The 15,056-nt window shown below is 36.3% G+C and overlaps 1 protein-coding gene across 4 annotated transcripts in view; it reads left to right on the top strand.

Annotated features, from left to right (window-relative positions):
• The window catches only part of fam184aa (family with sequence similarity 184 member Aa), a 33,923-nt gene that overhangs the window by 5,289 nt on the left and 13,578 nt on the right, over positions 1 to 15,056 (top strand). For all 4 annotated transcript variants that reach the window (XR_007972912.1, XR_007972911.1, XM_052154049.1 and 1 more), the window contains exons 5-10: positions 227 to 412; positions 4,149 to 4,271; positions 4,750 to 4,911; positions 5,333 to 5,454; positions 7,709 to 7,859; positions 10,805 to 11,017. Coding sequence is in view for 2 of the 4 variants with exons in the window: in XM_052154049.1 (XP_052010009.1) it covers positions 227 to 412; positions 4,149 to 4,271; positions 4,750 to 4,911; positions 5,333 to 5,454; positions 7,709 to 7,859; positions 10,805 to 11,017 (957 nt within the window). In the remaining 2 variants the exon portion in view is untranslated. The remainder of the gene's footprint in view (positions 1 to 226; positions 413 to 4,148; positions 4,272 to 4,749; positions 4,912 to 5,332; positions 5,455 to 7,708; positions 7,860 to 10,804; positions 11,018 to 15,056) is intronic.

The following is a 15,056-nucleotide window of genomic DNA, read 5'->3' as shown; positions in this document are numbered from 1 at the left end:
ATTACATGCATATCCTTTAAAAACATTGGTGCGCTATATAGCTGCTACTATATGATCATACAAACCAGAGACCATTTGCAAGATACAGGCATTTGTCTCAAAGTGTTGCAACACAGCAATGTGAATTACAAAACTGTCACTGCTGATTGGAAACAATTACTATGTTCTTCAAAACAAGTTGTTGAGACTTGACAAAGGGGTAAATGAAGATGTGTTGTTTTGGCAGTCGCTTCGTGAGGAAAAACAGAACTACGAGATGGAGCTGGTGCGGGTCAGAGCCAAATACGAGGGGGAAACGGCTTGCCTGAAAGAAAGCCAGACAGAGGCCTTAGAGGAACTTAAGGAGAAACACAGAGTCCAACAGGAGAGCACACATAATTCTGCCGAGAGAGAGAAGAACCAATTACTCAATGTAAGTAAGGATTTGATGCTAGACCAAATATGAAAATGTTGTCTTTATTTACTCACCCTCATGTCATTCCAAACTGATATGCTGTTATGTTTTCTGTGGGCCACAAAAGGAGAAAACAAAGCTATGGTATGTCTTCAGAACACTTCAAATATAGGGTCCTATTTTAAGAGTGTTTGCACGAAGTCATACACTCAAAATCAATAGGCATGGCCATGAAATTTTGGTATTTTCATGCAAGAATGCGCTAAGTCTATGCACAAGTGGGTTTGGCAAAATCACGTGCGCAAAGCGCTAATGGGCTGGGTCAAGTGCAATTTCATTTGGAGGTTCTTCTTCTGTTATTGCACCATCTGTGTCCTTTTTTATAGACCATTCCCTGTCAAGCACCAGCAATTAACAAAGACAGCACATTCATAAATTGGTAGTGTAAATGGACTGTATGCAGTGGATTAGGAGAATGGAAGTTGATTTACATTCTTTTGTGCATTAACTGCATCCTTGTTGACTGTCAGGCATATTCCTGTGATGGTGACACGCTCGTATTATATGCATGGAAAATGTGATTCTGGTCAGGATTTGGATGTAGGCACCCTTAAGTTATAGAGAAAATAATATTAATAAATTGATATTAAATTAAATAAATGATTAATTTTCATCAACTGACACAATAATTTCTAGTATTAACAGTGATTGTATTGGCGCTTCACTTCTACCGGTAGATTTTGATTTTGAAATGTTTAACTAATTGTTGAAATTACACTTAGAGCCCATATTATGCTAATTGTCAGGTTTATAATTTTATTTTGGGGGTCTACTAGAATAGGTTTGCATGCTTTAATGTTCAAACAACACATTATTTTTCTCATTCTGTACATTGCTGCAGCACCTATTTTCACCCTCTGTCTAAAACGCTATGTTTTAGCTCCTGTCTCTTTAATAATAAGTTTTATTTATATAGCGCCTTTCCAGAGCTCAAGGACGCTTTACAATAGACAAGCAACAATAAAGGCAGAGGACAAAGACAGCAGACAAAACAACAGCAGGTAGATAACAGTGAAGGTACAGAAAATGAGAAGGTTAGGTAGATGGGACAGCACCCAGCGGAAAAAAAAAAAAAGCGTTAAGCGTTCTGTAAAGCCCAGTCTGCTCTGATTGGTCAACTGGCCCAGTCTGTTGTGATTGGTCAATGGCTGGACTGCAAACCAGGAATTTCAGGCAGTTCAGGAGCAGTGTTTTCTGTGGGAGAGAGTAACTCCCTTTGGCATGGACTTTGTGCTTTGTAACTTTATCAATCAAAATTAAAATCAAATCCCTTTATTGTCACTCAACCATATACACAGTTACAACAGTGGGGGAAAGTCTTGGGTGTGGTTCCAAGTAACATAGCAGTATGACAATGACAATAAACATCTGATTTACACATAACACCGTTTACACATCTTGTTACACAACACAATACACAATATACACCTAATAAAATACAATATACAGTATACACAAAATAAGAAGACTGTATACAAATAAATATAATGTAATCAGTGGAAATAAATATGAAGTATTGTGTTGACATTCAGCTGTCGGTTGATAGTCAGTTGCCAGTGTGTTATTAAGAGAAGTATAAAATTTGAGTCCGGTCTGAGGCTAATAAAGTGCAGTGCTGATATATGTATCGTGATCGATCAAGAGTTAAAAAGTCTGATTGCTTGGGGGAAGAAGCTGTCATGAAGTCGGCTGGTGCGTGTCCTGATCTTGCGATGCCACCTGCCTGATGGTAGCAGTGAGAGCAGCACATGGTCCTGGTGGCTGGAGTCTCTGATTATCCTCTTTTTTCACACACCGCCTTGTATATACAGTATGTCCTGTAGGGAGGGAAGCTCACCTCCGGTGATGTGTCTGGCAGTTTGCACCACACTTTGCAGGGCTTTGCGTTTGAGGGTGTGTGTGTGGTAGATTTATCAGCATAGAAATCATAGGCATACAGTTAATTAACAGTCAATTATTATTTTAATTACAGATCTGCTTCTCGGTCAAATCCTTACAGCATCAAATCTGTATTAATGCATCATATCTAACAATAATTCAATGAATACTTTTTACCTCTAATAATGTTTTCCCATATCTGGATAAGATGTGCATGTATAGTATATGTAGTAATTATATATAATTGTTAAAAAGGTCTTCATTCACAGAATGCTTCATCCACAACAGGTGATTAGGCATAAAAATGTGTTGCACCAGTTAGAGGATTTTACAGAGATGGTCCATATTCTCAAATGTTAAGTTAAATTATAATGAGAGGGAAAAACACTTCAATAGACAGTTCACATGGTGTTACACTTGCACTGATTCCTACTACTCCAGACTCAAGCTTCATAATAACAGCGAAACACCACATTGTTTTTATTCAGTAGAGTAGCAATATTCACAGATAGCAGTGGTATTCGGCTGAACTCAGTAGTGAACCGGCTTTGTTGATATTTTAAATCTGCATCTGAAGTGGTCCACTCCATGCAGAGTGTAGTCTCATGTGTCAAAATAAACACCACAATGCATCAGTGAAGTTTTTATTTCACCCCTAAAGGTCGCTATTATACTGTACAACAACATCGGATCCTTCCCAGCCGCACCAGCACCGGATGCAACGTGTAAAAACTATCTGCATGGATTTTTGCTGAAAACCGATAGTTCCAGAAATCTGTTATCGGTGCTGATTAATCGGCAAAACCGATATATATCGGTCAACCTCTAGCACCAGTTTCCATTTTTCCGGCAACATGAATAGTGTAGTTCCAAAAATATACTGTGATCCCTTTGGTCTTTAATTTCTTTAAAAAAAAAATGGAACGAAATTAATCGTTTATAACCAGTTACCAGCATTTAAAAAAAAAAAACGTTTTCAATCCAGAACAGTTGAAAGTCACTTTGTTCTCATTTTCGGTTACTTTCTTCAAAACATTTAGGTTTTTTTTTCTTCAGTTTTGTTCCTTGAATCCTTTTTAGTCCCTGAAAAAGAGTGTATGAAATGTCATTGTATGAAAAATAAATTGGATTGGAATAGCATCAGGGTGAGTAAATATTGACAGAATTAAACTTTTTGGGTGAACTATCCCTTTAAACCTTGAGCATCTGTTTAAATAAAATCAGATCTATTCTGAGCTTTACACTCCTTTGCTTTATTCTCAGTTTTGCATTTGGTATACTTGCCCTTGTATTTTTATTGCTTTTTGTCATTGTATGTGTTAATTATAAAAATAAAATGCAACATCTCTCAAGTTTAAGTGAGCCAGCTAGAGATCCCACGAGGATTGCAGACAAAATAAAATTGTGAAAATATATTCCTATTAGGCAAGACTCTTTTATTTACACTGTTTCCAAATAATCTATTCTAACCCTGAGAGCTGTGCTAAATTGCATTTACTGCTCCTGGTTTAGTGGTGTTGATAATGCAAACAGCCGTTTCTTATTGCAATGATGACAAAGTGACAGTGAGATTCCCCGTTTTTGTAGCTCTAAAAAAATTTTCTCAGTCATGACTAATCTTCTTGTCATCTTATCGCAATAATGTCACTTTATGTATTGAAAAAGTGGCTGTGCTCAACAAAGCTTTTGGTTCTCTGTAATTAAATCGAAGAAGACTCCATCTATCAGTAAAAGATTATCCTACTCTCTGGCTTCACCTCTTATTTGAATACCCTTCAATGTCTCTTATATTCCTTTCATTTTTTTTCTTACCCAGGAGATGAGACAGCAGTTTGAGATACGCCGTCTATCGTTGGAAGAACAGAGAAACCACCTGCAACAGCAATTGGAGACTATACGAGAGGAACTGACTACCAAGCTCAATATGGCCAACCAAGAGGTTTCGATTAGCAAAGTTTTGCATTGACATAGTCAGCAGAGTTGGAGTCTTGATCTCAAGACCTCTCAAGAGCACATTAACATCTGGATCTCGGCTTATGGTCTCAAATTAGACCGAAGTCTATTTCCAGTGTTATTAAGATGACAATTACTGTGCCTTAATCAATAGTCCGCTCAATATCTTCACCATTACATACAATTAAATCTCCACATTGTCAGAGCAGTTCCCTGCAAGAATAAGCTTCAAAATGGACCCAACTTTATGCTGAAAGTCAAAAGTGTGGCTCTGGAAGACTAGATCTGCTCTGGATATTCACTTTGAGGGGTCTAGTCTGGGTGTGAGTCTTAGCGAATCTGGAACTATGTGGATCGAGTTCTTGGAAGGTCTGGTTTTGACATCAATCCTGATAGATGGATTTCTTGACAAGCATTATTTGTTAAGAGTTTGTGGATTTTACTGTCTTTTTGGCTTCTTTTAGGTGGCTCATTTGAAGGATCTGGTGAAGGAGAGTGAAGAAAATCTGGATAACGCTGAGAGCCATATCTCCTGTCTTAAAGAGAGCCAAGAAAAGCTTCTCATAGAGTTGGACGCAACCAGGGCAAGAGTGAGAGAGACAAGCAACCTGCTCACAGATGTACAAGTATGCTCCACTTTTTTATTAAATTTATCATTTATAACTTGCATTTTGAGTTAATCTCTCATTGTAATTGAAAATAGAAGCAGCATTTACCAGATATTGATATCAAATGCTATTGAAGCAGCTTGTAGGAGCGTGAAAACAACTGACACATCTCAGCACTTAGAACGATAAATGCTTGGCAATCGCTGCAGTAGGAAGCGGATAATAGAGCGTGACTGAGATGCTAAAAGAAAAATTAAGCCTCATTCAAATTTCAATGCACCCAAAACAGCCACTTTTGTTCTGCACTAAAGCCTGCAAAGTGCAGAAAGAGCTAGCGTGTCTGAAGATCTTGTTTGTGTTATCAGCTCTACAGCAAATTGTGTATCTCCCTTTGCTTTTCCAATGATTAATAATTTATCCACACTTCAAACGTTCACAGGAGGAGATAGAGACCCAGAAACAGCAGCACGAAGCCAGGGTCATCACCATCAAAACGGAGGAGAAACAGAAAATGGACAAAATCACAGAGGAGCTGGACCTCAAGTGGACAGATGCTCTAAGGTGCTGCATCCAGATTATGAGTCATGCATTACTGTAAACAGTGCTACATATGGAGTAAGATTTGATGGTGCACCAGTGTCAGGGAAGATACTTTATAAATACTTTATAATGCAAAATAGGTCATCTTTAGTCAAGCTACTTTTAAAACCCTTTGCCACACTACAAGCTACTAATAAAGAGTAGTGTTTACTATATTTAAGCTTCTTAAGAGGCAAAGTTTTTAAACTAACAGTATATAACTCTCCGATGATACATTATATAATTTAATCAGAGACGGGTTTTTTTCTGGTAGCAAAACAATTAGGATTTTTTAAATAAATTAACACTCTGTTAGAGTGACAGCATTAAACTTGAACAGATACATTTACTTTCAATACTAAATTAGTGTAGAATATAGCAGCTTTTTTCTCATTTAAATGTACATCATTTTAATCCAAAAAATGTTTTAGATATCTATTTCCGTTTTAAAGTTAAGCAATTAGCAAAAATGAAATTTCTGTCATCATTCACTTACCCTCATGTTGTTCCAAACACGTATAACTTTCATTCCTTCGTAGAATAGAAAAGGAGATGATAGCTTCAGTCTCCATTCACTTTCACTGTGTGGAAAAAAGATGCAATGAGAGTGAATGATGACTGAGACTGATCATTCTGCAGAGCTGGCTCAGCGGTTAAGGCTTTTTTCAGGGTTACTGACCAGAAGTTCGGGGGTTCAAGCCCCAGCACTGCCAAGATGCCACTGTTGTGCCCTTGAGCAAGGCCCTTGACCCTATCTGCTCCAGGTGCACCGTATCATGGCTGAACCTGTGCTCTGACCCCAGCTTATGGCACTTTTCCACTGCACGTTACGGTTCGACTCTACTCACTTTACTTTTGTGAGCTTCCTTTTCCACTGCAGTTTAGTGCCGCCTCAATGTGGTTGGGATTATAGGCTGATCGTCATAGTTGCACCGCATCTACTGCCGTGACATCATCTTAAACATGACACAAACATTACTGACCATAATCAATAACACAACCGCTAGCAGTTAGCTACTAGCTCATTGTGCTGCATAAAGCAGTTGTTGCATGGTGATTTTACACAAGTGTAACAGTTCAATTGGCCTGGTTGTTTTAGAAGAAATCTTTCCAGTAGCTGGTCAACTAAATAAAGTGAAGCTTTCAAGAAGAATATAGAGTTAATGTAACAAAACGTACCATCCTCCATCGTGGACTCCAACAACGCCGTGACCGTGTCCAGGGCACTCTCCCTCCCATTGTGCGCCTTTCTATTGCCAGTTTTACATTTTTTAAACTTTTCCCTACACTGTTGGTAGGTCCGGTGTGTGGCCAAAAGCTTGAGACACTTCCTGAAAGAGTTTTTTGTTCATTCGTCACTAACAAGTTAAACGTCTGCACCTCATTTATTGACCATGCCTTGGTTTTCGCACAGCCATTTATTTTTACAATTCGAAAGTTGCGTGAACAAATGATACTGCTATTGCTGTTACTAACATTAAAACTAGCATGTTGATGTCCCGTGTCGCAAATCCAGTGACACTGGTAGTGACGATTCTCTCTGTCCAGTCAGTGATCTGCAGGGTTTTGATATCACATTTAGTATTGCTCAGCTCGCTTGGAACCTCCACCAAGGTGGTACTAAAAAAGTACCAGGGACTATCCACAGTGGAAAACCCCCAAAAAGCGAGCAGTGTCCAATACCGTGCAGTGGAAAAGCCCCATTAGTTGGGATATGCTAATAAAATTATTTCACTGTATTTATGCAAAAATGTAAAATGTGTGAAAAAATAAAGGCTTCTTCTAAATTACGCTTAAGTAGCGTTGCTACTTTTAGTCAGTTACTCCTCAACACTTATGTCACGTATTGCATTAAATTGAATAAACAGTGACTGTACTCAGTGTTTGCAATTTTGAGTGTGCACACTGTAAATCAAATGTGAAGTGTTCTAAAATAGCAGTCTGTCATGTATCAAAGCCTGTGACAAATCCACTTACCCAGGCATACATTTGGATTAAAATATGCTAATTACAAGAGTAAGTGGTTAACATCCAATCTGCACACTGGCACAACAGCTCACAGTATACAGTCGGCTGAGTTGAAGGTTAAAGAGACACCTGTGCAGATCTTATTAACATTTTTATTTTCTCAATTTCACAGTCACATCCACACTGTTTTAAGTAATGTGTCCTTGCCCTTTCTCACCTTGTCAGTTTATCCCTTTCTGCCTCTTTCTCTTTGCAAATGCCTTTCCAGGGCTGAGCTGAAATGTTTGCGGAAAGAGCTGATGGCTGAGTATCAGGCAGAAAAGCAGGTAGCCTTGACGCAACTTTCCCAGCAGAGAGACCTTGAGCTGATGGCAGCCAGAGAAAGCTGGCAGAGAAAGGTCGAGGACCTCGTGGAACAGGTAACTAACAGTGGCTTTTTTTTTTTCAACCAGTTGTCCTCATTTAAAGAGACCATATTCTTGACTTTTGGTGCCTTTTTTCTCTGCCTTTTATAAGTCAACATAAAGTTCATGTTAGACAAGTTGTTAGAAAGGGTTTAATGTCCAAAATAAAGTCTAAAGGTACCAGGATAGTTCATACGAAATGGGTTTGATGTCATTTTTATCAATATCTGGCCAAAAAGAAGTTGTTTTTGAGTTTATTTTGGTGGTTCGTAACAGCTCGTCAGGGGAAAAACAAATGTATGGTTGCAAAAGCATTCGGTGTGAACAGCGAATACTTTTGGTTTGAACATTCAAACCAGAATTGTGTATTGTAGCAAAACAAAAATGTTGTATGAACAAACAAAAATGGTGAATTGGTAGCAAATATAAAGTTTGTAAAAACAAATAAAAATGTAACAAATGTTTGCAAAAAAAGTGACAAAATAAAACAAATAAAGCAAAACAAAAATGTAACAAAAAGTGTAAAAAACTAATAAAAAACAAACAAGCGACAAAACAAACATGTAACAACAAAAGTTTATAAACAAAAAAGTAACAAAACAAATAAAAAATAGTTTAAACTTTTTTAAATAAAAATTTTATTAAAATGTAACAAAACAAATGTTTGCAAAAAAGTGACAAAATGAAACAAATATAGCAAAACAAAATTTAATAAAAACTAAACAAATATGTAACAAAAAGTTTATAAAAACTAATAAAAAACAAACAAGCGACAAAACAAAAATGTAACAACAAAAGTTTATAAACAAAAAAGTTTTTTGTAAAAACAAAAATGTAACAAATTTTTATAAAATCTAAATAAAAATTAAATGAAAACAAAAAAGCACTAAAGCAAAAATTTTACAATAAAAGTTTATAAATCTAAATGTAACAAAGCAAAAATGTAGCAAAACAAAATTTTATAAAACATAGCAAACATGTGACAAAATAAAAAATTAATGTAACAAAACAAGTTAATAAAAACTAACGTAAAGTTTCAAAAGTAAAACGTGTAACAAAACAAAACATAATTTGCTTTAAATAAAATAAATATCACAGTATATCTTTCATATGTAAATGTCATATGTTATGATGGGCTAACCTCAGTGTATCTGCATAATTTACACTGGAAATGTTAATTAGATTGAGCCAAGTTGCTGAATACTGTATGGAATGCTAATGTGCTTATGGTTGTGTCATCAACACTGTGATAAAATTAAATACATTATTTTGGTTGACTGGTGAGGAAACATTGCATTGTCAATGTTTATCTACATAGATTATTGTTTCACATGAAATAAAATCTTGCTTTCAATCATTTTTCCCCTTGAATTAAATAAGTTGAATCTGCATAACTGCATTTGAACTGAGATTTGTTTGATAAGGAGTCTCCTGGCTGTAAATCTATCTGAACTACAAATTAAGGCTCAGGTTCTTATTTGATCTGGGGTGCTGTAGATAGCCGGAGATGGGTAACTGTCAACAACTCGTAATTCATCAGTCATTTAACGATTTATCTGAAGTGATGTTCAATTCTGAGCTCTGATGTTTTCCTGTCTTTTGAAACAGATTGAAAATGCCAGACACCTTTTTCTGGATTGAACAGATCTCTCTGCTGTACATCCTCATTTTCCATTTTTGACTCTCTCTTTAAAGTGACAGTCAGCATCCTGCTGTCTGTCTCACTGTCATTCTCAAGAGTCACGTCACTGTCTATCATGTCAGAGGCCTCTGAAAGCTGCAGAGTCAGACGTCTATCAAAATCTTTGATGTTCTCTAACTTTCATTAGGTCAATGCACTTGATCTTATATAAAGCTAGGACACCACCATTTCGGACAAAACATTTTAATTGAATGCATCATTCTGATTATGCCAATATTACATTTACATTTATGCATTTGGCAGATGCTTTTATCCAAAGCGACTTACAGAGCCCTTATTACAGGGACAATCCCCCCGGAGCAACCTGGAGTTAAGTGCCTTGCTCAAGGACACAATGGTGGTGGCTGTGGGGATCGAACCGACAACCTTCTGCTTACCAGTGTAGTGCTTTAGCCCACTACAAATTTTCTAATATACATTATAATATTTTGATACATATCAAAAATGTTATTGATAATCAAAATAATAATTATTGAATATTGGTATCTGCAACAATGTTCATATACTGTACTGTAGTTGCATCCCAATGGCAAACATTGGGAATTTGTTTTATTAATAATACATTTCATATAGAAATCTGACCAGTATAGATGTTACAGTTTGGTTTAGCAATCAACTCCTACATGGTCCATCAACCCCAAATAATCCTGTGATCCCATTTTAGGTAACCCAGGGGTGGGTTTGCAAAAACTGCACAGTGGTTTTGAATGAATATTTAGTTCACATTGTATTTAAGATAAAGCTGCCTAGAGTGACACAACGGCAGTTGAAATCAATTTAATTGCCTTTAAGATGTTTCTTACACATCCTGTTTTTTCACATGTTACAGTATATGCTGATGATTTCATTCACATGTAAAGCCAAAATTGTATACACTAAAAAAATAGTTTTCTTAATCATTTTGTTTTCCTGTAACAATGTTGTTTTCCATTTGTTTTCCAGTTAAAATATCCAATATATCCTAAAAACAATATAAATGTATTTGAGAAGCAAAAATCTGTAAGATAATAACACTGTATTTTGAATTATGTTTATTTCTTACACTGTTTTTCCATTGGGTTTTTTTTCTGTTTAGCATTTTTATTGCAATGAGGGATGAAAGCTAAAGAACTGTTCCAGATCGCAATGCTCCCCATTCTCTTTTCTCTTCCCAACTGTTGCCTTTTCACCTTCTCCTAAAGCCAAGTCATCCACAGTTCACAATTTCCATCTCTCAAAGTTTCTTTCCAACCTGTTCTCTGTGTTTCTCTTGTGTTAGATTTCTCTGTTGAAGCAGAGCCTGGAGCTGCAAATGTCGCAGTCGAAGAGCACACTGCAGCAGTTGCAGGCGCAGTTCAGTCAGGAGCGCGAGCACCTGGTGCAGCAGCTGCAGGAACTGGTGCTGGAGCATCAGCACAGAGAGTGCCGCCTGCAGGATGCCCACTGCTGTTCCTTGCAGGATATGGAAGATGCACAACAGATGGAGCTTAGGGTACATGCTCCTTACATTCAAACACTTTCACACACTCTCACACTAACATGCAAACATGTATGCTAGATCTCCCAGGTGGAAGCCACGTAGAGACACATAGAAATCCTAAAATGCATGTTAGCCAAAACTAAATGTATCCCATGCAATATATACACAATTGCACATATGCAAGCATACTGCACATGTCTCTTGTTTTATGTTGTTTTATATTATGTATCTTATTGAATTGTATACATACAAGTTGCATTATTGTGTGAATACATAAATGCATGAAGTGTGAGTGCATGTATGTATACTACTAAGTAACTAATAAGTACATAAAATCAAGTATACAGCTATGCAATCTCCTTAGAATAACTTAGAGTGGGGCAGAACTTTTAGAAATCATTAAGTCCATTGTTAAAGAACTTGACAGGCCTCCGCAAAGCCCAGACCTGAATCCTACTGTTTAATATTTGTAAAATAGGAAATGCATGCTATTCATTGTAATATTGACAACTTGTTCTCCTGAATTTAGTTGGGTCCTTTTAATTCCTGTGTCAGTTGTAATGTCCATCTTACAAAATTGAAGATGCTTCCATATTGCCCCTTTCCATAGTGCTTTGGCCATTTGACCTTGAGTAATTACTTTGACCAGATTACTCTGTATCATTCTGCCCACATGCTGTAAATGCACACATGCAAACTATAGCTCATTGAGAATGCATGTCACCTGTACTCCATCTGTATGTGACTCAGTCTACTTTTCGTCCCTTATTGATTGTCACCATCACTGTGTTTGTTACCTCTTCTCCTCTCATACAGCAATAATCATTCACATCACCCATGTCTTACCTGCCTCCAGGCACCCCTTATTGACCTGCTCCCTTGTGCATGACATTCAGATGGTAAAATTAACCTTCTTTATGCCCCTTTATGTCTAATGTCTACTCTTAGAGACAAATGTATATGAGTGCATGTTTCTCATCCAGAAAACTCAACTACAGCACTGTTGATTCATTTTAAAATTGGACACAACACAAAATATTTTAAGACACCATGCCCAGGCATATGAAGTTTAGGCGTCATGTGGAGTCTAACAGGCTTTTCTCCATCTCTCTCTGCCTAACTCTGTGGCCAAGAAGCAAGCTTTTTTAAGCTGATTTGGTCACATTTCAGATCACTAAGTAATGAAAAAAAATAATTGATGCTTTCATCTCCATCCTTTTATGACAGTCCTTGAATGTAGTTGCTGGCACTGGATGCTAGAAGGTTTTTTTACTGTAGCTTTGTGGGCGGGTGGTTTAAATGTCTCTGTATTCCCAAATAAGAAAAGTGGCTGGGAGGTCCGTAGGATAAAGAGAAAATATCCATAGAATGACGGAGTGTCAAGGGAAGAGTAGGATAATTCTATATTATAAAACTAATAGTTCCAGCCATGTGAAAATCCTCAATATTGTTAAAGCTATTGTTAAATGGCTATGCCATTGTGGATTGTTATTTTTGTTGCAATCTTCTGTTATGTCAGGGATTGCTGGGATTCTAGTGGAAGGTTCAATACAAGTTCAGCTCAATCGACAACATTTGTGGCAAAATGTTGATTATCACAAAAGTTAATTTAGACTCATCCCTCCTTTTAAAGCAAAAATCGAGGTTACAGTGAGGCACGATTTTTGGAGAGTGTAAAGGCAGAAATGTGAAGCTTGTAATTTTACAAAAGCACTTACATTAATTCTTCTGTTAAAACTGATGTATTATTTGAGCTGTAAAGTTGTTTGAATTGTAATTTTTACAGTCATTTTAGGGTTTTATATTTGTTGACATTACATTGTCATGGCAACTAAGTTGTAAAATTGGATGTAACTTTACACAGAAAAGGTTAGTAAGTGGTTTTATAATGCTAAAATCATGTTAACACATTGTTTATGTATTGTGGCTATACTTTTGAAACAGTGAGTATTTTAGCATTCAAACATTTTCCCCATTTATTTCCATTGTAAGTGCCTTACTGTAGCCCAGATTTTTCCTTTTGTTTAAAGAAAAGGAGGGATGAGTTGAAATACATTTTTGTGGTAATCAACATTATGCCACTAATTCTGTCGATTGAGCTTAACTTGTATTGAACCCAGAATTTTCCTCAGAATATATATATCTTATATTGAATTTTTGTGTCCTTAATATTTTTTATATGTAGTTTTAGTATTTAGCCTAGTTTTATGAAAGCAATAAGGCACTTGCTATTTTGTGAATATAGTCACGTACAACCTGTAGTAACTTACTGCTTAATTTTATATGACTTTAATTATATGCATGTGTATGGTTACATTTGCTTGCAAGGCAACATTGTATTGATATTATATATATATATATATATATATATATATATATATATATATATATATATTTATTTTTATAAATTATTTTGCTGAATGTAACCAAAAACGGAAACAAAGTCCCTTTCAGTTGTTCCAGTGTGAAACTTTATATTTAGATATTGGTAATCAATTAATAAACAGTTAATTTTGATCCGATAAGCCAATTTTGTTTTCATGACACAGAAGTCTAAATGGTTTATCACAGTACATTTTCAGAAATTACACCACTTCCTGTTGCCCAAAATAATTCTCTCTTTTTAGTTAAACATGATAAGCATGTGCTTTGATTCTGATGAAAACTGCTGCATCACACATTTCTTTGCCTTAATGCACGTTGTAGACGAAGCCTTCTGTGTCATGCTGAAGAACTTTTAGACTACTATATATAATTACTATGGACACAAGCATGGTTAATCCAGATACAAGGAAAAATATTGAGGTAAAAGTACATTTCTTAGTTATTTTCAAGTCTTCACTGAATTATTTTTAGACATGATGCATTAATAGAGATTTGATGTTGCCGGGTTTTGACAGAGAAGCAGACCTGTAATTATTGACCTGTAAAATATTTAAAATAAGTAATTATGAAATACGTTTTAGTTGGTCTGGGTAGCTCAGCAAATATTGACACTGACTACCACCCCTGGAGTCGTGAGTTTGAATCCAGAGTGTGCTGAGTGACTCCAGCCAGGTCTCCAAAGCAACCAAATTGGCCCGGTTGCAAGGGAGAGTAGTCACATAGGGTAACCTCCTCGTGGTCACGATTAGGGGTTCTCACTCTTAATGGGGCACATGGTAAGTTGTGTGTGGATCACAGAGAGTAGCATGAGCCTCCATGTGCTGGGAATCTCGCGGTGTCATGCACAACGAGCCACGTGATAAGATTGACGGTCTCAGAAGTGCAGGCAACTGAGACTTGTCCTCTACCACCCGAATTGAGGTGAGTAACCACGCCACCACGCCAGCACCCAAGCTGTGTGTGCATGCATGCAGGAGAGAGACATTTTGGCTATTTATTGATTTTAAATGCCCAAATGTTCAGTATGATTTTGTTTTTTAATAGTTTTTTTAATACTTTGTGGATATATTTAATATTAAGAATACATTTATTCAAAGAAGTTATTTTATATATATATATATATATATATATATATATATATATTTTATTCTGTAACACAAGTATACTTTACTTTTTATGATTTCTATGCTAATAATTCTACATTGAATTTAATAGTTTCACTTATTAGTCCCTTATTTTCAGCCTGTTTTTCCAGGCCAGCTCCCTTTTTTCCTGATAGATCTAGTTACACTGCAATTGATATATTACCCACCCTTATCATAGAGTACTGTCATTTAACCACTCGTTAATTTAATTCTAATTGGTAACCAATAGGAAAGGAGGCAGTGGAACGCCGGAACTGGAATGAAAAAATAAAGTTTCTGCTCAGAAAGAGCTAAAATGAAAAACATTTAGTTTCAGCCTTAGGTGTGGTTTTGTTAACTTAATGAAAAAAAAAAAATGAAGAGTGCAGTTTGCAAGTCTCCCGTTAACTTACATAGAATGATCAGCATTCAAAATGTAACGAGCGATGATGTCATTGTTATTTTTCCCTACTCAATTCTGATTAGTCTTCTTTCGTACATCTGTTTGCAGACTAAATTGTGATTGATCTTGTCTTGCATCT

Source organism: Xyrauchen texanus, chromosome 22, assembly GCF_025860055.1.
Source record: "Xyrauchen texanus isolate HMW12.3.18 chromosome 22, RBS_HiC_50CHRs, whole genome shotgun sequence".
NCBI classification, from domain to species: Eukaryota; Metazoa; Chordata; class Actinopteri; order Cypriniformes; family Catostomidae; genus Xyrauchen; species Xyrauchen texanus.
This window is presented reverse-complemented; position numbering and strand designations above follow the sequence as displayed.